The sequence below is a fragment of the Apis florea genome, unplaced genomic scaffold (assembly GCF_048593485.1).
Source record: "Apis florea isolate Af1SG1 unplaced genomic scaffold, ASM4859348v1 contig_2350_pilon, whole genome shotgun sequence".
NCBI lineage: Eukaryota > Metazoa > Arthropoda > Insecta > Hymenoptera > Apidae > Apis > Apis florea.
The window spans coordinates 3,809,587-3,837,477 of NW_028256565.1; the positions used below are offsets into that span (position 1 = coordinate 3,809,587).

General features: G+C 29.0%; 5 protein-coding genes and 2 long non-coding RNA genes across 10 annotated transcripts in view; 4 read left to right on the plus strand and 3 right to left on the minus strand.

The window, feature by feature from the left end:
• Positions 1-95: 95 nt before the first annotated feature.
• On the minus strand, positions 96-2,147 carry LOC147658122 (uncharacterized). The gene is made up of 2 exons (XR_015291112.1): positions 1,208-2,147; positions 96-1,138 (listed from the first exon to the last, which is right to left on the minus strand). It is a non-coding gene; the product is annotated as an uncharacterized LOC147658122 (long non-coding RNA).
• Positions 310-16,465, plus strand: Ypel (Yippee-like). Of its 3 annotated transcripts, XM_086904650.1 has the most exons (6): positions 314-559; positions 10,879-11,174; positions 13,094-13,511; positions 13,685-13,728; positions 13,943-14,051; positions 14,154-16,465. In XM_086904650.1, the coding sequence occupies exons 3-6, from the start codon at positions 13,410-13,412 to the stop codon at positions 14,241-14,243; spliced, it is 345 nt and encodes a 114-aa protein (XP_086760776.1). In that variant the 5' UTR covers positions 314-559; positions 10,879-11,174; positions 13,094-13,409; the 3' UTR covers positions 14,244-16,465. The 3 variants fall into 3 exon arrangements, with proteins under 3 accessions (XP_003696686.1, XP_086760776.1, XP_086760775.1); XM_003696638.3 differs by lacking the exon at positions 10,879-11,174 and having other exon boundaries at positions 310-559; XM_086904649.1 differs by lacking the exons at positions 10,879-11,174; positions 13,094-13,511; positions 13,685-13,728 and having other exon boundaries at positions 339-559.
• Positions 10,672-12,124, minus strand: LOC147658123 (uncharacterized). The gene is made up of 2 exons (XR_015291111.1): positions 11,815-12,124; positions 10,672-10,968 (listed from the first exon to the last, which is right to left on the minus strand). It is a non-coding gene; the product is annotated as an uncharacterized LOC147658123 (long non-coding RNA).
• A 1,224-nt stretch (positions 16,466-17,689) lies between the features above and the next one.
• LOC147658124 (uncharacterized) lies at positions 17,690-21,124 on the plus strand. Its single transcript, XM_012490597.3, has 5 exons — positions 17,690-17,897; positions 18,368-18,714; positions 18,778-19,049; positions 19,129-19,360; positions 19,426-21,124. The coding sequence occupies exons 1-5, from the start codon at positions 17,872-17,874 to the stop codon at positions 19,596-19,598; spliced, it is 1,050 nt and encodes a 349-aa protein (XP_012346051.2). The 5' UTR covers positions 17,690-17,871; the 3' UTR covers positions 19,599-21,124.
• A 50-nt stretch (positions 21,125-21,174) lies between these two features.
• LOC100865629 (FGGY carbohydrate kinase domain-containing protein) lies at positions 21,175-24,367 on the minus strand. Its single transcript, XM_086904641.1, has 11 exons — positions 24,236-24,367; positions 23,660-23,927; positions 23,467-23,578; positions 23,165-23,402; positions 22,959-23,086; positions 22,578-22,760; positions 22,289-22,496; positions 22,076-22,226; positions 21,920-21,994; positions 21,575-21,852; positions 21,175-21,500 (listed from the first exon to the last, which is right to left on the minus strand). The coding sequence occupies exons 2-11, from the start codon at positions 23,840-23,842 to the stop codon at positions 21,413-21,415; spliced, it is 1,644 nt and encodes a 547-aa protein (XP_086760767.1). The 5' UTR covers positions 23,843-23,927; positions 24,236-24,367; the 3' UTR covers positions 21,175-21,412.
• Pop5 (POP5 ribonuclease P/MRP subunit) lies at positions 24,239-25,583 on the plus strand. The gene is made up of 4 exons (XM_003696383.4): positions 24,239-24,720; positions 24,870-25,015; positions 25,125-25,294; positions 25,366-25,583. Exons 1-4 carry the CDS (start codon positions 24,701-24,703, stop codon positions 25,480-25,482), a joined length of 453 nt encoding a protein of 150 aa, XP_003696431.1. The 5' UTR covers positions 24,239-24,700; the 3' UTR covers positions 25,483-25,583.
• A 287-nt stretch (positions 25,584-25,870) lies between these two features.
• Positions 25,871-27,891, plus strand: part of corn (microtubule-binding protein cornetto) — a 28,916-nt gene continuing 26,895 nt past the window's right edge. The window contains exon 1 of one of the 2 annotated variants that reach the window (XM_012490627.3): positions 25,871-26,233. In XM_012490627.3, coding sequence (XP_012346081.2) covers positions 26,225-26,233 — 9 coding nt within the window. In that variant the 5' untranslated portion in view covers positions 25,871-26,224. The remainder of the gene's footprint in view (positions 26,234-27,891) is intronic. The other variant, XM_086904629.1, reaches the window with a different exon arrangement.

The following is a 27,891-nucleotide window of genomic DNA, read 5'->3' on the forward strand; positions in this document are numbered from 1 at the left end:
ATGTATATGGGCTATATAAACAATTAGTACTCCTATTTTTGAAACCACGAAAATACGAACATGTAGTACATGTATACAATTAAAATTTTCATTCGTTTCATTTGTGCAATATACAAATTTATTTCGAATTACTTTATTGACAAATCAAATATTTCAAATGTAACAAAATTTCATTGCTTGCATATTTCAATATCCTGAAATCTCCCGCGTTTCATACGATAATACAATAAAGAAAAGATAGCGCTTGTTATGAGCGACCTCTGGTAGTGATGTCCGGAGATGGATTTATTCAAATAGCGCATGCGCATAGGTCATCGTATATCGTCCCGCCTGCGGACGAACCGAAATAAATCGAACGACGCCGAGCCGATCAGCAGTACGGTGCTCGCTGGATGCGACTGTTTCGCGTTAGTGATGATCAAAACGAGTTGTCGTCGTCGTTGTTTGTGGCATTTCGCGAAGTCGAAGAAGCCGTGATCCGTGATCAAAAGCTCGAGACGGAGAAGAGGCCGAGGACACGCATCGTCTCTCGTTGCCGCGGCCACGGATGCATATGGAGGTGCGTAAACCCTTGTTTCAATGCACCCTCTTCTTATGCACGCGTTCTTTGTTTGCTTTGACAACATTATATACATTTTATTCGATTTCATTGCCATTTTTCTATGGTTTAATATGTTTCGTGAAATGTGACGTATCCTGGACAATTGAAAGTGCAATGGTTGCGTTTACTAGAATTGTTATTGATATATCTGTGTCGAATTGAAAAATCATTATTCGTGATATTTTTTACTTTTACATTGCTTCAAATTAATCTTTTTAAACAAATAATTATATGTTTGAAATGCTACTTAAAAAGGTATATGTCCATGCTGTTTTTATTTGATCGGTCGAAACGACGCAATACTATTTTTTCTTTCTTAAAATTATATATTTGACGTGCAATTATTTAAATCATTAAAATAGTTAGTCTTAGACTGAAGATACATATAAATTTTACGATAGTGAACTCTTCCTTGGAAACAGACTGAAGATTAAAAGTACGTGCGCATACGGCATTGGACTTTGTGTACGCTCTCAGCTGACGGGGGCCTGTCAGCTGCCTTCCATGAGAAGATCAGGGCCGTCGTTTTGTGGCGTTCTACATAATTTTTTCCGTTATCTTGTTTGTCTCGAATTTCATAACAGATTCTTTTTATTTCAATTTTACCTGAATGGTACATTATAATGAGGATTTTTCCACTTAGTAACAGTGCACAATCTGCCATATCGAAGAGCTCTGTCGTCACGTCCGCATGTATGCGTAGGATAAGAATCTATTATTCCATTGTTAATTGATCATCGTACACTCCTACTTGTTAATTGATCTTCTTACACTCCTTAAATATGTGATTATATGTCTCCAAGTCATGAGTGTATTTTTTTTTTTAATTAATTTTTTATTTTTTATTTTTTAAATTCTTTATATTGTTTTTAACTTAATGTAATGTCAATGACATTCTAATATCTACATTTAAAATGATAATTTTGCTGATACTTAACCAGCAATGTCACTAAGATAATGCTTGTTGTTTTGTACACATTCGCAGCTGATTCAACCATCGCATCATAAAAACGTTCTAAGTATTATCTTTTAGTACGCACATACCTTCTTGCGACATTTCTTCTTGCTATGTGTGAATGTGTACAGCTTCGATCGTTCTGAAAAACCTATATAATGTTCAACGTAAAACCTGTGGTAAAGGCTAAGTGGAGAATTGACGTAACGATTGCTTCTTGCCTGTGTGCTTCTTCAAACCATCAAACTTTCATCGATTTTTGTATCTTAAATATTTAGTGAAATTTATCAACATGCATATAATATAAATTGACTCTTGCTATAAAAATTGTGCCATCAATAGAAGCTCTTCAAAGAAATATTTCTATTTTCTTTTTTTATGTCGATCGCAATTTGACTACGGGTTTCTCGAATCGATCGAGTGCCTTTCGAATTTAATAGACTGAAAACTATTTGGTATATGGATGTGTTTATAAAGAGTATATTAAAATGCAGTTCGCTTTGAAAACATCCATGATGCATCTGTCCAGGACGCTTTACATAGAAAATTAAATATGCGCGACGAGTTACGAAGGACGATGACCCGAATTAACTAAACTCGAAGCTACTGTACGCTGCTTGTTCCTCTCCCGGTGTTTATTTAAGTTGCAGTGGTGTAGCCTCGTGCAATTTCTGTCTAACCAGAACGAAGCAACAGTGACCGAACGAAGCTACTAGAGTTATGTCGGTTCGCGCAACGAAAGTTCTTCATTCGTTCTTTCGTAACTATATATTGGTCACATAAATATATGTATATATATATATATATCTATTGCACGTATATCTATTTTACTTTTCAACGAGAAAATGTATAAATTTCGATGCCGATCGAATAACACAAAATTTATTTTAAATGCTACTGTTTTCATGAACGCGTCCGTGGACCTGTTGGACGACGCTTTTGTGTACGTTTACAGCTGATTGGGCTGTCAGCTGAGCTGCGCGCGATAGAACCGTCTCGCAGGCTGGCCAACGCATGTTCCAGAATACTCTGAGGGGGTCTTGTTTTTCTAATAATTTCTTTTTCTCTGTTATTTTCCTATAGAGATTCTGCTAGTGCAATTATATCAGTCAGGGCAATGGCTTTTATAATCATTAAACTGTATTGCTCATGGTTAAAATAAGGTAAAGGGGATTATATTCGATGCGCATAGGTAAATACATATACATTTACGTAAGTACTTATAAGTACTTAGAGATTTATAAATAATATCAAATTTAATTTTTTATTTTTTTTTTTTTACTCAATATTATTTTTATCCATATTTGAGTAGTACTTGTATACAACGTTGATTTATTACTTATATTCTAATATGTATATCAAAATTATTATTTTCTTTCAAAAACAATAGTTGTATTTAACACTAATCGTTTTGATATAAAAGATGATTGCAATATAGGAAAATATTAGAAATGATTTAATTAATTCTACGAATTTATTATTACTCATAGTGATTAGTGAAACGTGACAAACAATGAAGATATTCATTCATGATTCGATAGTTATGCGTTGCAAATAAACTTCCGTTAGAAACGTGCTTTATTACCGTACTATAACTTAACGTATTATTTTCTTCGCGCGCACTTGATTAAACTCGGCTCTCAATAGTGGTGGGGCTTGCGATCAAAAACCTCGCTATCATTTATCACTCTGTCGCTGGTTCGTTGTACGTGCGTGACCTACGCAACTCAACTTTGCTTTTTCTTGAATTCTTTTTAGACATACTTTTCGTAATAAATGATTACACAATATGAAAATAATCCAAAGAAAGGCATTAATTTAACTGTATGTTATAAAATATACAGAGCATATTAATATATTTTTAAAAAAAAGTTAATTTTTTGTTTTCTTATCTAGTAAATATTTCTTGATATTTTTTTCTTTTTTTTTCAAATCGATCAGACGAATAGATTAAATCACATTATTGTTTTTTTCTGCTGATTCCACGCAACGATCCCATGTGATGCTTCGCTATAGATTGGATTATATTCTTTATCTAGAACATATATCCCAGACTATTCGAAGTTTTTGTCATGCGCCATTGATTTGGTTGTCCAGTAATCATTGCGTGGAATAAGAAAAATAAATATAAAGTTCACTGATTCATAATAATTAATTAAATATTTCAAATCGAATGTTCGTTATAATAGATGGGAAACAATAGCTTACATTTTATTACGATGCCTGAAATGCATCATTTTTACGCTAATAAATCGAATTCAAACTTCATAATTATTTTAATTTTTAATATATTTTTTTTTATATTTACTATCTATAATTATAACAAGAACAAAAAAAAAATAATATTTTCAATCTGTGCTTTGCGCATCATCAAGCGAATGTTTTTGTTTGATTTCACTTGCAGTTGACGAACCAATAATCGAAGCCGTACATATACATAAATATATTGCGAATAGACAACACATATGTATGTCTCTATATGTTTATTCGAAATACGTAGATATATGCACGCAAGAAAAAAAAGCTAGATGGAATAAGGATAGAAGAAAGCGCTGACCAACAACGAACTTTAATGAGAAAAAAGCTATTGACTTTGTGATTATCGATTTGATTACTTTTTTTTTTTTTTTTTGTAATATATTTCAAATAAAACGCAAGAATTCAAGATTTACATTAGATTTCTCACTATTACAATTATTTTGTTTCAATGAAAATCTTCGCAGCAAAAAACTAACTTATTATCATTATTGTTATTCAGGAATTTACTTGAAAGTATGATTCATTCGTTCTTATACGCATATATTCAACGTTATCTACTAGTATATATTACGCAATTCATAGTATTTACAAATTCGAATGTTTTCTCTTTTTGTTATCAGTTAAGATTTAGCATCTTCAGTTAAATATTTCATATACATAAACATTTATTGATTAAATTTTCATAAGACTTAGCAAAAGTATCAAACAAGAAAAGTTTTTTTGGATTTTGTTTTATTTCTAAAAAAATGAATTTGATTTTTATTATTTAACATAACTGGGAAAATGTTCTTGGCAACTTGTTCGTCAACTTATCGTGGTTCGTTTCTTTCTGCAGTTTTTATACATGGAACCGTTATATTGTATACAATTACTCCCGTTGCGTGTGCATGCTATCTTGCCTGTGATTCAACAATCTTGGCTCTTTTAGACATCCGCGCGAATTATTTATAAAACGACTGTGCACCTTACTGTATGGAGAAGTTATCTGCATGCTAAGCAAAAACACTCCGTTGCTTGTCGCTCAGTCCCGCCGCCACGGAGTGTAATGTAAAACTTGTTGCGAGGAAAACGTGCGACGTCTTTAGAGTCATTGTTCTCTCTCTCTCTTGTAGGGGGGAATATACACAGACGCACACATACGATACACTAGGCAATCGCGTGCATGCCGCTTCTCCCGTATGGACTTGTGCTTGAGATTTCTTAACTACCGCGTGAATAGAATATCTTCAAATATTTTTGATTTCTGCAATTTTATATTTAATCGTAACATTGGTTGGTAATGTTCTTTTAGGTCGTGAAATGAAAAAACAAATTTATAGCTACTTTTTGTGAAAATAAATGTTCGACTGATATCTGGATTGTATTATCTTTTCTACTTTACATCAATTTGCAACGTTGATTATTTTGGTATCAAAATAGAATAGAATTTGCGTTTTATCTTTCCTTCAATGCGCGATATGTAGTATATCAAATAATTTAAGTTAATTTATATTACAATAAATATTATAATAATATCAAACCTTAAAGATCATGAATATTGAAAAATTTATAAAATCACTTTTTTTTTTTTTATGGAAAAGTTCATTGCTTGTAACATACGGATCATTATCCGTCGAGAAGTTGCGTGACTTATTGAAGCCATATCTCCCCATGCATTCAATGGAAAACAAAGCAAAAAAAAAATATCGTTACTCGACGATCCAAAAGAAGTTGCGTTGCTTTTTTACAAACTATTTATATCATTATCAAAATAAAATTGAAATACTAAATTATCAAATAATACAATACAATCAATTTTTGTAATCTTATATAATATATATATATATATATATTATTTATTTATCATTAATTTGTGTTATGAAATTCTATTTATTATTTATATTGTATTATCATTCGAAGATATTTCGATTGTCACGTAAAATATGTTATATCCGCGTCAAGATAAAAGTAAAAACGACGCAACACTTCTTGTTTCTTTATCAAATGAATGTTTATATTGCACTTGATATTCCAAATGTGTATATTTATTGTTTACATTGAAGTAAAGATCGACATCTTTTTTGATACAGGAACCATGATCTCGCGATCATTTGTAATATGATAACTTGAAGAATAATATACGTATAGAATTTTCTTTTGTTATATTCATTTAATAAATATATTGTATATATTGTATTATATTAGATGTTATTTATACATTTTCATGTTAATTCTTCTTGCATCATACGTGATATTATGATGCATCTTTCATTTGCAAGATATGATCTATAACATACGAATATAATAATGAATATAATACGTATAAATGAATCGATTTATCTTATAAACATTCGATCATTTTGCGTCTTTTATCTTATATGCAATTCTCATTCTAAATTATTTTTATAATATCTCTTTAAATATAATTAACATAAAAATATATATGTATATATTTCAACGTATTATTATAATTTCGATACTCATTTAATTTTATAAATATATTTATTTTTTGCGTAAATTCGACAACAATTCGATATTCAATATCCAAATATTTTTGTTATATAAATGTTCTGATATACTACAATCTTGATTATATTTTCTTTTAGTGGTACAAAAAAAACAACTTACAATTTCAGGATAAAATCAATTTACAAATATTATGAGACATAGCCGCATTGTGATTATATACATTATGTAAACATAAGTTTAAGTCCACTTGATAAATGTTTATCAAATCGTTGCAATTCTCTATTGTTTTTCCTTTTTGTTTCTTTTTCTTTCATCTGTTATCATAAAAGACGTCGATCTACGCCCCTGCATATAATGCAAGTTAAGGCCGTATCACCGTGTACCGCCTTGCATGTGATATGCAATAGAAAACATTTTGTCAATACACGCGATGACGCGTGGAGTCGTGACTGTATTGCATGACCCATGATGCGTGTTCTGTCGATCGTGGGTCAAACACGTGAATACCTTCTCGCGAACACAACTGTTTACTGATCATCTATTTAACCCTTTTCCGTATAGGGTTTAGTCGTTGAAAAGAGTTATCGATTATCGCGTGTGTAGTATTATCGAACTGCAACATAGCGCGCCCTTCTTTATTTTACATCATTGAGATTACAGATGTCTCGCTTGTCGCGCGAGTCAATCATAATCTTATTCTTATTGTTTAATACTATAATGGTCACGTCAAATAGTTATTAAAAATATACAATCTAAATCAAATTATTACCAATAAAAATGAAATGAAAATATCAAATGTACGAATACAGATAATTAGCTTTTATACTATAGCCAACAATAAATTAAACTTCGTAAAATGTATAATCGCGAATGTGTTATTTAAAAATACGTATAATTCGAATACTGTAAAGTTAAAAATAATGTTTATACTTATATCATAGAAGCAGATACATATGTATATATACTTATTTGAAGCCCATGATTACGATTCATTCTATGTATATTATATAATTCGTCACTTCGTGTCGGAATTTATATATAGCGTTACTTTAAGATATATTTTTTAAATGTATATAGAATATACGGGGTTTGATCACGAACCATTTTCTTTTACATATGAATTATTGATCGAATGCAGATCCTCGATTATATTGCGGATATACTTATCGATGTAGCGATGGTTTTTGTCAAGAGAATGCTCGTTTCGTGATTTTACGTCATATAAAACATTAGATTTTGATCATTTTCGATCTATGCAATTGAATGATATAAGAACACGTGTGCAACATATTTTGCATGCAATAGTTCGCCATATTATAAAAGAACGATTGTTTTCGTGCGATAATATATTTAAACATTTGAAATTAATACGAATGCTCGCTCAAAAATTAAAATTCATACATTTGATGTCTAGCGAAAATTAAATCTTATTTAGTGGCACTTTTTAAGCTGCTTATATCAGTTTTATTATACTAACCTTACTTATTACATCGAGCTAGTAAAAGGTTAAGGTGAAACCTATATAATTCTTATTCTATGGTGTAGTCATATATAGAGCTTAAAAGAAGTATCAAAATTTCCAAACAAATAAATCAAGGTTTATTGAAAAATTTGTCTGGCTAGTCAAGCATGAAATCGATTGAGTGTACAAACATAGAACTCGAGTCGAACTTTTTTTTTTTTTTTTTTTTTTTTGAAACAGGTGCTATATGATTCTGCGCGAGCTTCGATAGTTTCAGCTTAATTTGCTCGATAGTGATTTCGCTGTAATAGCATCTCGGATAATCGCGCTCATCACGTGCTTGTATTGGATTACCACATGATGGTATGTGTTGGCTTCGTTGAATGAAGTTTAGTCCAAGATGGCTGCAACTCCTTATTGAATAGAATCGAGAACAATAAATAAATCGAATGTGAACGGTTTTACGCACAAATCCTGGGATGAAATTAGAATCGGCAAGAATTTTTGTACCATTGGCCGTCGGCCATATATTCCGCGTGCTTTTATTACGACAATCGTCACATTTCTACTAGATTGGAACCATTTCGTGCGTGTATACGTTTGTATACGTATGTGTATGCGTGCGATCATTAACATAAGTGTTATTTAACGACGCTTCATGAATCTTTACGATCGTTTCAATTTACGATTCTGACAGGCTGGTTCATTCGGTACCATTTTGAACGGTGGTCAATATAAATTGAACATTAACGAAAGAGTACCAAACGATCATCAGTTGGTGATTTCAATTAATTAAGATAAACGAAGATTATATTATTATTGACATTCAATCGATGTTAATTCGCTTTGTTGTAAAATCTAAAGATAGATAATTGATTAATATTTAATTACTGTGATATTAAGTAGATATTTCCGATGAGGACATTTTCCTTTTTATTTTAAGTACGTGATCGCTTCGAGAGGTTTAATGTCACCGATGGAGTTATGATTAAGTTAAAAATGGACAGGTTGGTCGCGCAAACGTGAAATTATCGATGGGAAGAACACGGACCTTAACAAAATTTCTCCTGTAACCTCGTTACCTTCCGCGCCGAATAAATTTCCCATGGGAAAATTATGCGATAACGTGATATTAGAGGATTATTCATTGAATGTCGTTGATTCTATCTGTTATTCCTTATTTACATCGAATCGAAAGTTTGCGAACTCATTGAGTAATTAATATAATAATTAGCTCATCAGGTTTACATTTAATCATATAAAAACATGAAATTGAGATTACTTATTAAGATTACTTACAGAAAGAATTTTCATATTCTTAGAAAAAAAAATTGATAAACTATTCAATGACTTTACGTATAATAATTAGGGAATATAATTTTCATTGATATTTAATCTAATCTTTATAGAAGATTAGAAGATACCGATCCATACTTCCTGAAAAAACTAATTTCTTGAAACAATTAATTCTATCGTTTTAACTTTATCAATATCACTTACGTCAATTTTTTATAAACGTCCAAGATATTAATGCCTTTGTTTTATCTAATGACTATGAATATTTTGAAATTTTAATGTCAATATTTTTTTTTTTTTTCGATTCAGTATCAAAAGTATACGATCAATTATCTTATCATTCTACCGAATAACATATGACTTACGTTGAAAAGATCGAGAAAGTTAAACCATGGTTCCATAGTTCATCTTTATACAATTTTTTTTTTTATTTTTAATATTAAAATAAGATAGTACTTATTTTTAAAAATAAGTTTTATTATTTATAAACATCGTGTGAGATAATATTAACAGCGATATTCGCACAATTGAAAACACGTACGTTTCGCAAATTTCGCATAAGTTCTTTACTATGCAATTGAATTTTTGAAAGTAGACCGTACATTGTAGGATACCATGAGCGACATCTGTTACACGTGTATTCCCACTGTATGCTTTGTCTGGAACAGGTATATCATACGCGTCATACACCAACGCCTGGTGAAGAAACAAAGCATCTATTGCAGGTAGGAACGGGCTTTCACTGGATTCTTCGTGTCTTATTCATGGCGAGGTGGGCGCGCGCGCTGTCTGCACTGGCATGGGGAAAAAAAGGATGACAAGAAAATCGGAAATTCCGAGGATGCGTCGGCGACGGGTAGCAATGACCTTGGGTCGTGTATTGACTCGAATGTTCCATCTCTTTGTTCCTAACAATTCGTCGGGAAACTTCTTTCTTGCGGTCTTTCTGCGGATTCATAGTCCGCGGCCATCGAACCGCGCGCCACCATTCTATACAGATGTTCTGTATGGTCGTTGTATTCAAGGATGCTCGAATAAGCATGAGAAATTTTTTGATTTTATCTGAGAGATATCTTCTTGAAGATCATATCTTAGAGCTCTATTAATTTTTCATTTCGGATGTCCAATCAATATAAAATAATAATATAACGATTCAAGCTAATAATATTATTATACGTATGGATTTTTGTATGTATTTAGTATTCTTTACATTTCAATGTGTTGTTCAATTGCAAAGAAGTTTGCTCATTTAAATATGAAACTACGTTTTAAATTTATGATGGATAATTATTCTGCAAAAAAAATCTCAGATTTTATCATTTTCCTTGTGTTATTCCTAACGTGTTATTTAGTATATATACTTTTTAAATCTTTACAAAGTTCTTGAATTTGCTAATTAAAAAAAATATACGGAACAAATATTTCAATATATCTTGAAAAATAAATAAATTTTTAATTATTCTTAAACGTCAGTTCGTTGTTTTAAGCAGAATATATATTGATAATAAATAAATTGATAAATTTTACACATTTATGGATGAAAGTAACATATATATGCAACATATGCATTTTTTATTTAGATCTAATTATATATCTAATTTAAATCAATTAGTTTAAACCAATTATTTGCCCGATTCATTAAAATTACGATTTAAAGCGTTTCTTGTATCACTTTATTTTTTTACATAATATATTAGATTATTTTATTTTCAAGATTGATCAAGATTCATTAAGGATTGTTTTTAAATATAAACGAATTACCATAAGTTAAAAATTGCAGAAAGTAAAATCTATGAAATTTTAAGGAACAATTCATTTTTAATTACGTCGCATTCTTTTCCTTTTTATGGTCTTTAGAGTTACTCTCATGCGTCAGAAATAATACAGCAGGAAGCGTGTCCACCAGTTGTGTCACACAGACTGCTAATTCTGCTCGCTGCCATAAACCTGAAAAGAGAAGTAGTACCGTTATTGCAAGGCCACGACGAATCATTGTTTCGATTGACTCAAGTTGGAAAAAAAAGAGAGCAAGTGGGACAGAAAGAAAAAGAGAGAGGGAACGTAAACGAAGAAAAGGACGCGACGAAGAAGGATTGAAGAAGAAAAGAAAGGATTAAAACCACAGAAGTCTGGTGTCTAAATCCAAATAAGAGGTTACCATTCTTTCATTCTTATAAAGCAGAGATATCTTGTTCCGGTGTATCAAAACAAAAGTTTTTATTTTTGTTTCTACATACGCCATTATGTGTGTGTGTGTTTTTTGCAATACATTATGGAAACGAGATGATTACAATTATTATGCATTCTTCATTCATATTAATGAACAACGATAAATTTTATTTTAAGACTTTTGAATTGAATTTTAATGTTGTTGATACTATTTTTTTTTTCTTCTTTTCATGTATGTTTTTCATTATTATTTTTGGATAATAAGCATTGAAAAAGAATAAAATTATCTCGCTTCGAGTATTTCTTTTTTTTTTTTTAAGGGAGAAGATAATAAAAAATAATAATTTTATTCACATTTTTTTCTCAATATTTGGATATTGGTAGAAATCTTTTTCTTTCAAGATTATTTTAAAAACAATTACTATTATTGAGTATTTTAAATGAAATGTTGCGCTTTCGTTGAAGCATTCTTAGTGCATAGATATGGAAGAAACTTAACGAGTCTGATTATGAGTACAATGACCTTCAAACCCGTCCAAGGTTACAAAAGGGTATAGGGTAACAGAATGTTGTTTTAATTTTGTTTTAAGAACCATACGTATATATATATATATTTCTTGCTACCTTTTCTAACATAATATTGCTTATTAAACTTTTTTACTTTGAAATGATCTTGATAAATTATTTTTCTGCCAATATACAACTTCAACTACAATTAATGAAATTATTTATCTGTTCTTTGGATCATTTTTCAAACTTCATTTAACAATTTTGAAGATTACCAACTTAAAACCACTTTAAAATCCCTATTTTTTCAACATCAGATATTATTTTCTGTTTAAATAATTCCAAAGAAAGATCTAAAACAATTTTAGAAAAGAACAAGATATAGGTACGAAAACGGGTTGGAAGCGTGAACACTCAACAAGAAAAGACTAGCCCGTACTTCTCCGGTCCTTATAAAGAAGTCTTTCTTTAGGTGCATCATAATAAAGACCTTGTCTCTTTTCTTTGTTTGAACACGCGCCAGCACGTGGCGTAGCCGGTCGCTCGATATGGAACGTACATCAATGCTATTGCGCTTTAAAATGTTCGAGCAGTTTCGCTCCTCCGCCGTTGCGTGTCCGTTATGCATTTCTTATTTTTATGTATACGATGCACCGCATGTTATCTATTCTCTTCCTATCTTTCTTTTTCTTTTATACAACGTTCATATGGAAATATTTCCTTCCCTCTTTTTTTTTTTTTTTATCTTTCCTACTTCTTGCTCTTTGTTTTCAATGCTATATAATCTTACTAATAGTAAGAAAGCGCCATGGCGCATGGTGGCAGGAGCACATTATTTAACGAATCGTTATAAATAACTCGAAATTGATAATCGTGGAATAATATACATGATAGTGAGTAAATATTGTGGAGCCCACAATGTAACGAGAGCGCAGATTCTGAAGAATATACGCAAGAGCCAATATTTGTTTTATTTTTAATCCGTAACCGAATGTAATTTTAGTCTTTTCTGCACGTGACTACGTTTGTTTACTACATTTATTACAACTATATATATATATATAAGAAAAACGCGAAGTTTTTCTTTCTTTTTCTAAAAAAGAAAAAAAACATTTTCTTAATGTTTTTAATGTTCTCATTTATATAATTCTCTTCTAGACATTATCTTAAGACAGAGATTCATGATAATCGAATTGAACGCATTGCGTTAGATTAGATCATACGGCTATTCCTGACAAAGATATATAACACGTGTCGTCATCGTACGTGTTATAAGCGCATAATTTTAAGTGTTGCACAACGGATAGGAAGACATTATAATTTTTTCATATCAGGAGTCGATGATGACGATCATCAAACAAAAATAATATTATATTATAATATTCGGCGTTCACAGGTGTCCCCGAACCGGCGCTGTCTGAACCAGCTCAACAGCTGATCGGAGTACGAAGCGGCGGTGAACGGGGCCACTATTGCACCACCACCCCGCGATTTGGAGAAATTCGTTACATTAATCGGCCGCTGGTTGTTAACGGCCAGACGTTTCCACGAACAAGAGAGGAAGACGACGAGCAAGAAGAAAAAAAAGTGGGCTTCTGACACTTGATAAAACGAGGGAAGAAAATCAACGACGACGACGACGACGACGACGACGACGAAGAAGAAGAAGAAAACAAGGGCGAAGTTTCCTTTGCTTGCTTGGACACGCCATCATGGTCAAAACTTTTCAAGCATACCTGCCCTCGTGTCACCGCACTTACTCGTGCATTCACTGCCGTGCTCACCTCGCCAACCACGACGAACTCATCTCTAAGGTGAGCCGTGCTAGATCAGGTAACGGACAGACTTCTCGCATTCACTTCCGAGCTCGGTACACACAGCATGTATACCGTGATATGCGTATTATGTGTATGTATATATTGTGTACATATGTATGTGGCTATGTATGTACAGTCTACTGTAATAAGCTTTTTCCTTTTGATTGCAGTCCTTCCAGGGCAGTCAAGGTCGTGCCTATCTCTTTAATTCCGTGTAAGTATGCTAATGTCTTCAGAGTCACAGAGGCACAAGATCGAATCGTTGTGGAAAGTAGGACACGATATTTTATTTGTGAAACTTCTCGTGTTTTTCACATCTCTCTCTCTTTCTTTCTTCTATCTATTTCTATCTATTCTATCTTCCTTGACACGATAAGATGTTTATCTAAATAATATAATTGAATGATCGTTCCCCTTTATTGTTTTAGGGTGAACGTGGGCTGTGGTCCTGCGGAAGAGCGAGTTCTCTTAACTGGCCTTCATGCTGTCGCTGATATTTATTGCGAGTGTTGCAAGACCACCCTTGGGTGGAAATACGTAAGTTCCCTTTTTAAAATTTTTCCAAAAATATTTAAATATACGTGTGTATATACACGGATCGATCCAAATATTCTCTAATATCATTTGGAAATTTTGTAGGAGCATGCGTTCGAGTCGAGTCAAAAATATAAAGAAGGAAAGTTTATAATCGAGCTTGCTCATATGATCAAGGAGAATGGATGGGAATAGATTGAGTTGGGGGTAATCTACAGTAAAAGAAAGAGAATACCTCTATAAAAATATACGAGGCCCATCAAAACTTTTCCTGATATAAGAATAATGCCTACAATGTTGTTCTAATTGCAATGTGCGGCCCCCTCCCCTCTGTCAAACCACCAACGAAAGTCTGTGATTTCATTTGTGATTTGTAATCTTAGTAACTTTTTATGTTTCGGACAATTCGACGCTGTTTTTCGTTCTTTCCGATCGATTCATCATACAAGCGATGACACTGGTGATCCGCGGCGTCGCGGATCGATCATACAAGGAAGTATTGTAAAAAGAGAGAAAGAAAAAAAAATTATTTTTCAACAAACTAAAAAAAAAAAAAAAAAAAAAAAAGAAAAAGAAAACGAAAAAAGACGGGAAACAAGAAAGAAAGAAAAAAACATATAGAATATAAGGGATAAAAAAAAAAGGGAAAAAAAATGATAATGATGATAATAAGCGATGGTGAATACGATGACGAAGGTGCCATGGTGGAAGTAAAAGTAGAGAATCGCTCTGTTCGAACAATGGGGTGCCCCCCTAATTTTAATTCATTATCTTTCTAGACATTTTATCGTGAATGTCGCAATGATAAATGTTAAAAATTAACGCGTGGGGCACCCCGATGAAAAAATCAAGTTTTTTAATCCGTTATTGCACCGGAGCAGCGCAAGTGCCACGGACTTTGCTGGACTGACTGCCTGCCCGCCGCGTCTATCATTGGAATTTCACTGCCGATATTCCTAATATTAATTAAGATGACTGTGCCGCATAGTAGGCGACGCAGCTGGTAGTTTTTAGAATAGCTTACAAATATAGCATACTAAAGCCTATGTTAAAATATTATAGGACCTCATGGATATAGAAAATAAGGATGGTGTGAAACGGAAATTGAGAGAATGAGAGACGGAGTGAATGTCTTATATGTATGCTGTGTGCAAGAGAAAAAAATGAAGAAAGAAAAAGGTTTGGTTAATTCGTATCGTGTGTACATGTTTGATTTTATGTTCACCATGCCTGCCAAACTGTCTGTTTATCTGCCAGTCGCCATTACTGTTAGTGGGAAAAAAAAAAAAAAAAAAAAAAAAAAAAAGAAGTAACGTATTCTAACATGTTCACGTTTTTGTCGGCTCTGCAAGGTGTGGTATGACTGAATCTTTTTGTCGTGAATAAAAATATTATTGGACTGCGCCTTCTTATGCACGCACTATAGAATATATTGAAGAAAGAAAAATGAAAAAAAGAGTTTAAAAACGAAACAAATTAATTGCTCATTATTTTTAATATCGATCTCATTTGTAAATATTAAATAGAGTTCAGTGACATCGCAGATCACTATTTTACTCGAAGCCCAAATGTATGATTGATTTTCGTCGGTCATTAAATGAAAAAAATTTTACTACAATACTGATTTATCATTTTCACGCTAAACCATTATATAATGACGTAGCGACATTTTAATATAATTAATTTTTTTTATTAGAACATCATATTTTTGAGACTGTTTGTGTAAATGAAATGGTGTAAACTAATTTTTAGGCGGCTTTTAATGTTACCTTCGTTATTCTTCTTTTAAATTTTGAAATGATTAAAATTGAAGTTATTTGTTTTAAACATGGAGATCACAACATTTGTGACGTATCAATAATCGAATTTTAAAATTAAAATAAAAGGTACTCATTATTTTTTTTGTTTTACATTAAAACGAAGGTAGCAAAATGTGCAGGCGTGAAAAACATTTAATTTCTATTTTTTAATAACAATAAATATATCAAGCAAAATATAATTGTGAAATAAATGTACAAAAAATTGGTTATTTCTTATTATGCTAGACTTATTGAAAAAGCGCAAATTGAGTAATGGATATAAAAATTTGGTGGGGTAATTATTAGAATATCTAAGGAAAGTCGTGTTTATCATTTAAAATGCATACATATGAAAGTGCAGTGTGAATATTTAGAAACGTAATGAATGAATGTGCCGGCCTAATTCTTCATGCTGTCTCTTAAAGAGTACTTTTTATATTACTGTGCCGATGCCCTTTTACCCGCACTCACTTTTCCAAAAATCTTGTTGAATTGTCCCCACCAACACTAATTCCGTAGTTTTCAGCCTCCACAACATCCACCATTTCCACCATTACACAATTTTGCTTTGTAAAACATGTTCATAATAAAAAAGAAATACAAGGTATTTAATCGAAATGGACTCATTTTATTTTGAATATAGAACTTTTTATTAATAAAAATTAAATAATCATGGAATATTCTATATATTGATTGTAAAAATGAATCAAAAAATCACTTAAGTTCTTTTTTATCGATAGAAAAGAAAGGTATTATGAGATAATATACAGACAAGATACAGAAAGAGAGAAATCTAATATTCAATAGATTTTTGCCTCGGGAGGATTAATACTTTCTTATCATTTTAGTGTCATTTTCAACATTATCGATTCGATTCAAAATAAAATTAAAATATTAATTGGAATTGAAATTAAATTTGAATATAAAATTACAAATAAAAAATACAACAATTATTTTATTATGATATTATTAATACTATATTTAAATCTCATTGCTGTTGCTGTTGCTTCGTGTCAAAACACTTGTGTTATATTTGGGAATCATCGGTATACATTGTAAAACTTAGTATGTAACATCTATATTTTTTACATTAAAAATTAAAACACATTGTAGTTTTAAAAGAGAAACAATGAAAATGTGTTTAATTGATATCCCGTACCTGACAAGTTTCGATAAATAGTGAGAAAAAGAAATAGAAATAGAATAAAATATTGAAATCAATATGCTATTTTCAGAATAATGCAAACGAAATATATAAAGAAAAGACAGAAAAAAATGAAAAAAAAATAGAGATAAAATAAAAATCGATTGTTAATTTTTTGAATGCTTTAGATGATTTTATCAAGAAATAAATTTTTGGTATTTTAGAGATAACTGATAATGAATTCTTTTTCTATCCTTCTCTTATGTTTGCTATCTTTGGTTAGTTTATTTACTGATGGTTCTCATATTTTTATTCTATTTCTATTCCTTTTCCACATTTATTTTTTTTCAAAAAATGACTCTTATATTTGATTATTTTTATTGTCTATTATTAATAGTAATTAGAAGATCTATGAATAAAATTCAACATATATAAATCATAGAGAGAATATTTAATAAAAGAACATATTTTTAATAAAGTTATATTCTAACATATTTTTAATAAAATTGTATTTTTAACAAAAGAAATTATTTTTAAAATCTATTAAATTTATCTTTTATAATTAAATTGAATATAATTTTTATATTTATCGGTTTAAATGGATACATTGAACATTGATTTTTTTCGCAATCGGTATTTCAGAACATGAGATACAAAATTAAATGTTAGGTCTATCCTATATCTTGTTTATGGTATATGTACAATATTCAAGTCGGTGCGCGATGGCTGCGTAACATTGAGGTTGCTCCGCGGTCTTTTGTGGTTCCTCGTTGATTTTCTTATTTTTGTTTATCTTTTAGTTGGCTTAAAAATGTTATAGGTTTTCCTAAGTTCCTTTCAAATTATAAAATATTTATATATTGTGACTTTTATATCAAAAATGAAGAACGCAAAAATCAAAGCGAGGTAATTGATATTCAATTGAATAGTTTTGAAGTAATTATACTTGTTGCTTCTGTTCAGAAAACTATTTCGATAATTATATTTATTTTTTTATAATATTATTATATTATATTTTCTTATTTATTAAGAAATTCATTGAAAAATTAATATTTTATTAATTTTTTTTAATAACATCAAGAATAATAAACTTTTTAACCTCGAAAAATATTGATTTTTTTTCTCACTTATTGTATACAATATATGTCTCAAATTTATTCATTCATGTAAAATCAAATATTTCTATTTTTTTGTAATGTCATATATTTTATATAATTTATTTTAATATTTATTTTTTTAATATCTTAAATATATAATAAGTTAATTATTAAATTAATTATTAAAAAAATTTAAAATATTCATTGAAAATTTTTATTTCTTCATTATAATATTTATAATTTATTTCAATAATTTATTTCAATAATATTTATTTTCAGACAATGTATAGAGAGATTTGGAGATCAAGGAGGCTATTTTGATGTTGTTGTAAGACCTATGTTACAACAAGGACATGAAGGAGAATTATGTGGCTGGTTAAAAGAAATGAGTTTAATTAGAACTGTTTCTACTTGTCCACATCCTGAATGTAAAGGAAGAAGTTTGGCTTGGAATCAAGCAAGAATTGTAGATAAATATAGTTGGTCTTGTCCTAATTGTACAAGAAAACAATCTATTAGAGAAAATTCATTTTTTGTTGGAGTTAAATGTGACCTGAAAATGTGCCTTCAATTGATATTAGGATGGTGTCAAATGATACCTAGTGAACACACTGCCAATTATTTAGGTATGTTTCATATAAATTTTTAAATGTTTTGAATAATAAATTTTATACATATTTTATTTTTAGATATAAAAAAACATGTAGTTAAGAAAGTATATGAGAGATGTGATGAAGTTTCTGAAAATTATGTAACAAATCATCCAGAAGATTGGGTTCTAGGAGGTCAAAGTGCAATATTAATTGTGGATGAATTTCCTAATGGCTATATGACTGAAAATCCTTCTGATATAACTAGTGCTAAGAAACGCAACAATAACTCTCATACAATAGTATGTATAGCAGAAGCAAATACAATACCAACTAGAATGTGGTTTCATATGATTGAAGCATTTCCAGAGGTATTTTTTTTTTTTTAATTTTTATAAAATTATTTACAATTATATTTTTTTTTATTATAATATTATTATTATTCATTAGCCATTGAAGATAGATAAATCACAATGTGATATTGATAAATGCAACATGGTTAAAGAAGCTTTAAAAGAGATTGCAAAACACAGTGCTCCTGGTAGTTATATTGTAGCAAATAATCGAGCTCGTTGTTGCAGTTTTGAATTGCTACAAGAATTAAAACAATATAAAGTAATTAGCGTAGAACAACTCCAGAAATTTGATCCACCAGGAAAAAATAAACTTCTTAATAATCTAGGTATGTATATATTGCTTGTTATCAAATATTATATAAAAATATTATTATTAATATTGTTTGTTAAGAAACAATTTGGCAAACTGGTGTTGAGATTTGCGAAGAAATTCAAGAAACTACACACACTCTAGGACAACGTATAATATCGAAGCATTTATGGAGGCAAAGATTCGGTACGTCTCCTTCTACAGCATTTCAATATATGCTTAATCATATCGCAGAATGTTACCGCTTTGTTTAAATTGATTTATTATTATTCTAAGTAGCGTATTTTTCTACACTGAAAAGCAATATCAAATGCTAGTGAGTAACTTCTTTTTTTTGACGATATGATTTTGTAAAATAATTTTAACACAAATTAACATACCATAAGTATAATATTGATTATTAATTGAATCGATATTTTATATCCTCTAAAATATACGCGTTATGTTTTACAGTAGCAATGGCCTTGCTAATAATAGAAAAAAATATTCATTACTTATAAATGAAGTATATATATTATAAAAAATATCTTCATGAAAAGAATATTACAATCTAATGTTTCATTGAAACACGCACTTTGTGTCTTCCAAGTATCAAAATATTAATACTTTTTAAACTTGAATTTATAATCGTTATTAATTAGAATTAGAATATAATGCAAGATAAATTTGAATTTGTTAATGCACATTTAAAATATACTTTATATCATTCAATTTTTCTACAAATTTAAATCAACAAACTAATTATTAAAAGACTGATGGTGATATTGATATAATATCAAATTATTAATGAATCAAATTAAATTATAATTACGAAATTATGTTTCTTCAAAATTTATAATTAATATGCTAATTTCAAATACTCAAAAAATTTGGATTTTAAAATTGATAGAAAGAGCTTTTTTCTATTTGTTCCTTAATGTAAGTATACGTGTATGAAAAAATTAATTTATGATTTTGCTTACAATTACTTGTTAATTATAAGATTCTGTAATATTAAAATATTATCTAATAATCTCATAACAAATTTAAAATGAAACATTTAATATCAGGTGCAATTAGTACCAATATATAAATTAGATTTAAATAGAACAAGTTCACAAACAATTGTCAATTTATATTGTGCTATTAATATTTACATTAGTTATAATACTTAATAAGAAATTAGTTTTATCCAAAGTTTTACACAGTATTATTCAGTAATAATATTCTATAATCATTTTAATATAAGTTAAAATCACATTTATATTTTGTTCAAATTATGGTCGGTTTTCTTTAGTTAAAGTCACTAATTCAGTGACAGAGTATAGCAATTATACATCAGATGTGATAAAACCGACTTTGTGATATGGAATTGTTAGTTTTCTTCGTTTTTCAAATTATATCACTAAAAAATGAATAAAATATCAAGGTTGTCAAATTTTTAAGAAGTTTTCTTAAACAATGTGATAATGACGTTACTTCGTACGGTAAAATATTATATATTAGTTAACAAGATAAGAAAATTATTTTATAAGTTAATAGAATATAATATACTATATATTATATGATTAAGGCTTTTTATTCTTAAATAATATCATTTTATAAGATTACATAACAATATTGAAAAACAAAATTTTTTTATTAAAATAACTAAAATATATACAATATTTTTATAACAATTAACCATTTAGCAATATTGTTACGACTTTACATGTTTTATACCAAATTGTAATGAAAAATTGTAACATATTTTATAAGATCAAATCTACATTTAAGTATTAAATAAAGCAATATTATTTCATATGTCGCGTTTAAATTTACCATGTTTAAGGTAAGAAAACTTTACAAATGTTTCCATATATATCTTTATTTACAACAAATAAAGATAAAAAATAAAATAGATAACAAAAATATATTTCAACATAATAATATATATAAAATATTAATTAAAAAAGTTGTATAAGAAATATCATATTTTTTTATATTATTTGCTAATTATGAGATTCTATAAGAGATTTTTTTTATGTATAATTCCTCATTTTATTCACCATAGTGTTAATAAGTACAAATGCACCATCTATGATAGTAATTATAAAAATTCTTCACTCATAATTTCTCTATAATCATTTTGATCTTGCACCATCTTTCGAAAAACTCGATATTTTTGAAGATGATACCTTAAAAAAAATATATATATATATATTATAAATCAAAAATAATTTAAACAACTTTTTTGAACATATTTGCTTACTTATAGCATTTGCTTGTAGGTTTAACCATAGTTGCAGATCCTCCCATTGCTTTAATAGCATCATACATTGTATTAAATTTTTTAGCTGCATAAGACCCAAGAATTGCTGCTCCTATTAGTACCGATTCTTTTTCAATAGGACATAATACAGGCAAATCTAATACATCTGCTTGTATTTGTATAAATAATGGATTTTGACTTAGACCTCCGCAAACTAATAAAGTATCTATTTTATGACCAGCAGCTTCTAATGTTTCCAAAATATGTTTTGTACCATACTGTCAAAAAACTTTAAATGTACTTTTTATTATAAGAAAAATATAAGAAGATTAAATATATTTGTACCGTTAAAGCTTGTACTGTTGCCAAATACAATAGTGCCAAGTTTTCTTGATCAACTGATAAAGAGAGTCCTGATATCTATATAATATTCAATTAAAAAAATTAATTTATTTATTTTATAATTATCAAGTCAATAAGAAAAACATATAATATTATTACCATTCCCCTAAGTGTTGGATCAGCCAAAGGTGATCGATTACCGTGAAAATCAGGCCATACATGAATATCTTTCGTTAAATATGAAACATTTTTTAAGCCTTTTTGATCAGACATCGTTTGTAATAATTCAGATAAATATTGTTGTATATGTCTAAAAATTACATGATAAATAATAACAAAGTTTATGAATTTATATAATTTATTTTAACTTACTTATTTCCGCTTAAACTTTTCAAAATTCCTGGTGTCGCAGGATGAGTATCAATTATGTGATCAAGTAATTTTCCAGTTACACTTTGTCCTCCTTCATTCAACCATAATCCTGGAACCATGGCACTGAAATATGGGCCCCAAACACCATTAACAAAAAGTTTCTTCTCATTAACTATCATATGGCAAGTTGATGTGCCACAAATTAATGCTGTAAATTACATTCATTAATTATAAAAATCGGAGCGACAAAAATAATAGTATACAATAAAAACATTTTTTATAGATATACCTAATCTACTTTGTAAGTTGTAAGACATGGCAGGTACAGAACAGCCTATCATACCAAGTCCTCCTGCATGTGCATCAATAAGAGAAGTCCCCACAGCTGTTCCTTTTAGGAGACCCAATTCAGATGCAGCTTTTGCCGATAATCCTTGGTTAACCGGATCGCCCGGAGTCCTCACATCATTACCTTCGTATTAATATTTCTCTTTGTTAAAATAAAGTAATACTTTCATATTATCTGTCTGAACATAAAAGAGATTTGTTAACTTGTTAACTCAAAAACTATATATGATTCAAACGAAATAATTTCCGTTTTGTGTAATCGATTTAAATTTACCTAAAATTCACAACAATTCCGATTATTATATAGAATTAGTAATAATACCTATTTTTCTCCAGTTATCTTTCTTAAGATCTTTTAAATGAATTTGTTCAAAGAATTCATCATTCCATTTATTGTTACCATCAGGACCAGCACTATAATTCCACTTACACACTAAAGAACATAAAGATCTGAAATCAAACTAAAAAGTTATACTACAATGTTTATGTTTTATATTAAAAATAAATTCTATATAATAATATTGTTACCTTGATTCAGAATCTGTTGCTTTCCATGTTAAGAAATCAGGCAGATCAAATAGCAATGCTGCACGATTCCAAGATGAAGATAGATTTTTTTTCAGCCATAACATTTTAGGAGTTTGCATTTCTAATGATACTTTTCCACCTACATACTGAAGCATATCATGATCTTGGGCATTTATAAAATCAGCTTCTTCTTGTGCTCTATGATCCATCCACAATATAACATTTTGTTTATCTTCTCCTATAAAAATAAAAATTTAATGAATAGATATTTTATTTTAATTTTGAAAAATTTTGAAAAATACCTGTTGGACTAACTGTAACTGGTGATCCTGTTTTATCAATTGCAACCAATGAACATGTAGCATCAAAACCAATACCTTTTACATTATCTGCTGAAATATCAGCCACAACTGACTGCAATTAAAAAAGTTATATATAATTTTTCGATTTATCATTGATATAAAATTGATTAAATTTATTAAATTTGTTTTATACCTTTACTACATGGCAAACTGCACTCCAAATATTATCAGATGACTGTTCATAAAAATTAGGAGCAGGATGAAAAATTTCAAGTGGGCATGTTGCCAATTTTACTATCTTCCCTTTAGAGGATACCAGAGCAGCTCGAGCACTTCCTGTTCCTACATCAACACCCACAAAGTAATCCATGTCCATATTCTTTAGAATAGATTCGTAAGTTTTATATCTTTCACTAAGAGAATTCAACTGAATGCTCTACTTCAATTAGAATCATTGTGAGCTGCAAATATGAGTAAGTAATAGTTATTATCAGTAAAACTTTATGTAATCATAGGCTTTACTTTAATCTTACATGACCCTGAGATAACTCTTTCAGCAATAAGAAACAGTTAAGTAATAATAACACCAATAATAACTTGTTGCTATATAACTCTTTTATACATAAAACAAAAAAACATAATATACAAAAAGGAAATTATTATCAATGGAATTATTCCAAATAAACAGCTTATAATTAAATTTAAAAATATAGGATATAAAAACATTCAAAACGAAATATAACAATGTTACGTAAGTAAAATAGCATACTATACGTAGATCCGTATATGGAAACATGTATAAAAAATTCCAAGTGCGTTATCGTAATTAATTCTACTACTTCGTATTGTGATCTTTTTATATTCTTCGAGTGTTTTATATAAGTTCTATTAAAGTTAATTATTAAATAAGTACTTAAATAAGTAACGATATAACAATGTATTTAAAAAAAACGAAATATTTTATTGTTAAAACATAATAATAAAAATATAGTATACATTGCACGCACGTGTGCGACTAGTTTGACAGTGACCTAGCAATACCTTAAGTATTGAGTAATAAAAAGTAACACACGTGGTAAAACTTTGTCATAAATTTTTCAGAACATACAGTTTTTCAATTATTTATTATTAAATGATATAAAATTATAAATTATATATATAATTAATATTTATTTTTTTCTTAAGTAACTTTTTCTAGAGAATTACATATTTTAACTTGTTACATAACCTAAACATGGTTCGGTTTAAAAACAGGTAGCAATATTATATATTTTAAAAATATTTGCGTTTATTTATTTATTTTAGATATTCAATAATATATTTTTTATACTTTCATTTATTATAATTTTCAAACATTATATCTATAAAAATATAATTAAAATGTATTCGAAATATATTTTTAGATATATAACATTTAAAATAATTCTTGGTGATAAATCTAATAAGCCTTTACAATTAAAAATTACAACTTTACATGTTGCTATTCAACAAAAAGTACAACAATTGTATGGTGATTTTGGTGTTGCTGCGATAAAAGCTGGTTTTACTGGTAATATAAAAGTTATAGTTTCATTATCATTATTTATAATTTCAAAATAACAAAAAAATTGAAATTTTTGAATAAATATCTGATTTTATTTATTTTATAATCTTTTTAGCAAAGTATTGTAATATACATACAAAAATAGCATTAGTGAAAACCCGTCATGGTCCTCATAAATTTTTATTGAAAGCCATCCCACTTATAAATGATATTGCAGGACGTTTGGTATCAATAGAAATACTTTATGTGGGTGCAACATTAAAACATTGTTTTCTTTTTATCAAAGTAAGTAAATTCTTTTTTAGATCATGTGTATAACGATATTAGTAAAAATATTTTGAAATTAAATATTTCAGAAATATCAACAACAAGAATTAGAACGAGTATGGAATACTCTTAAAACTGAAAGAGAACGAAAAAACATGGAAAACGCTTTAATGACATTAACTCCTGTCATGAAAGAGTTGGGATAAATTATATATAATAGGATATATAATATATATAAGATAAATATATAATAGGATATATTTTTAAATTTAAATTAATAAATAAATATAAAAATTGAAGAAAATAATTTTTTAAATGTGTTAATTTTTATAATTATTCATATAAATAATTTTAATTTGCTTATATTAATTTGAACTTAACATTTCCATATGTTCCGCTGTTTAAGATAAAACGCGCGAATATTTCAAATTTTCAACCACCTATTGTACATTCCACTGTTCCGATGAATCCTAGCGTGGTTACCAGTCGATAGAGGGTGCACGTAGGGGTCGTTGCTGGCTGTCGCTAGTTGTCGCTGGTTGTTGCTGAAGTGTTGAACGTTCCTATTATACAGGCAAAGTGACGGTGGCCTGTGTGAATATAGTTGGCAGTCGATCCGCGGAGGTGCTCTCAAAGTGGTGCGATAGTATAGTTCGGTATGTGCGGACAGAAGTTGTAAGTCGTTTCACGAAGTTATTTCGTGAAATGTACACCGATTTCTAACGAACGAAAAACGAATATATACGCTACATTCTCTTTTCAACGACTCTTCAGTTTGTTCAAAGAAACGTTTAAACGTAAAAATTAAAACGAAAAATCAACCGGCACGCCTCAACATAACCGGCTAATTGTCAATTCGTAAATAAATGTGCTACGTATCAAAATCGTCAAAGAAGACTTCAACTAGAGTATTAACTCCTCTCTTCTTTTTGAGGATCTAATATTTATATGTTTAAGGTAAGAAAGAGGCAGTGTCCTTCTTGTATAGGTTATCGATTTCGTTTCCGCGCTGTTCAAGGGGATGCACTCGAAATTCTCAATGTTTGATGCAAATCTATCCTATTCTCTTCCCTTTGTTTGCGTTTTTAATTAGTTATCGGATTTCATTAAAAAATATATTCATTAATATATATATTTTTCTATTCGAATGGAAAGATCGATTTATAAAATCAGTAATGTCGCACCCTTTATGAACAAATGTCATCTTTTATGAAATATATGAAATATATAATATCGAATATCGAAATAGTAGTAATTTTTATTTTGCACTTAATTTAAACATGTATCATTTATTCCAATAGAATGTTAGCGATAGCGATTGAAGCTAAATTTTCTTCTTCAAACATTAGCTATGCTCAAAATATAATCATATCGATAAAACATTTTATTAAATTTATTTTTTATATAATTTCTAAATTTATTTTTGATTTCAAATTATTCGATTATTGAATGAATATAATTAAAAAAAAATATCAGCAAATTAATGATTGAAATTCGAAACGTAGCTGTAACAATACAGAAATAGCGAGCTGCTCGATTTCTCGACTAATTTATTTGGAAATAGTTGCGCAGACTCTCGGAAGCTGTGCGAGCAGATGTCATTCCCGCTCTTAAGTATAGTTGGTCGAGACCTTTTTTTTTCATTTCTATATCGTGCTCTCCGAATTACAATACGCTTCGTCAAAAATAATATTGCGAGCATGTTGTTGACCGGAAGTCGAATTATTTTCGCAGAAAACGTAATAACGAAAAGAATATACAAGGGTCTTTCTATGTTTCACATATTATTAAAAAAAGAGTTCTTCGTTTGATTAAAAGAATTATCGATTTATCATTTAAATATTTGTCATATCCACATATCTACATTTGACTGATAGTAATGTTATTATTATTAATAGTAATGTTTTTCAAATTTATCCGCTTTTAATCTCATATACGGTAAAGTGACAAGGACGTGTCTATTTTATGTATATGGACGATTCCAAATAGGTACATATTAGTAGATAAAAATTTAATACAATATCTAATGCAACATTTTTTTTTAAATTTGTGACATGTTCATTTATAAATTATAAGCAATCTTTTCAATTTTGACAATTTTTTCTATTAAATTTATTAATGAATATATTATCTAATATTTTTTTATAATAAATAATAAATTAAATAATATTGTTTATATATTTAATTTACCTATATACATTTTCATATTTTATAATTCAGAAGATTATCTTTTCAAGTATATTATCATATTATTTCATTGTGATATAGAAATTATAATATTATAAAATATATGTGTTAGATATTTTTGTAGTTACATATATACACTACAGTAATTTATTTAAATAATTATATTAAAATCATATTTTTTCTAAACAGATGTTATTCATGTAAAGATGGAATATGCTTGAACAGGAATAATTTTATGATCTTTATGGTGACTATTCATTAAGTTTACACAGTAGAACGTGTTAGTCTGCGGAAAGAGCAGATAAGCTTGTGTAATCGTTAGTGATAGTGGCCTCTGAAACGACTTAATATAAGCGGTGCTCTTCATTTATATAAAATTTTTATACTAAATGTATAATTTTTATTTTTTTTTTTTTGTATAATTTAAT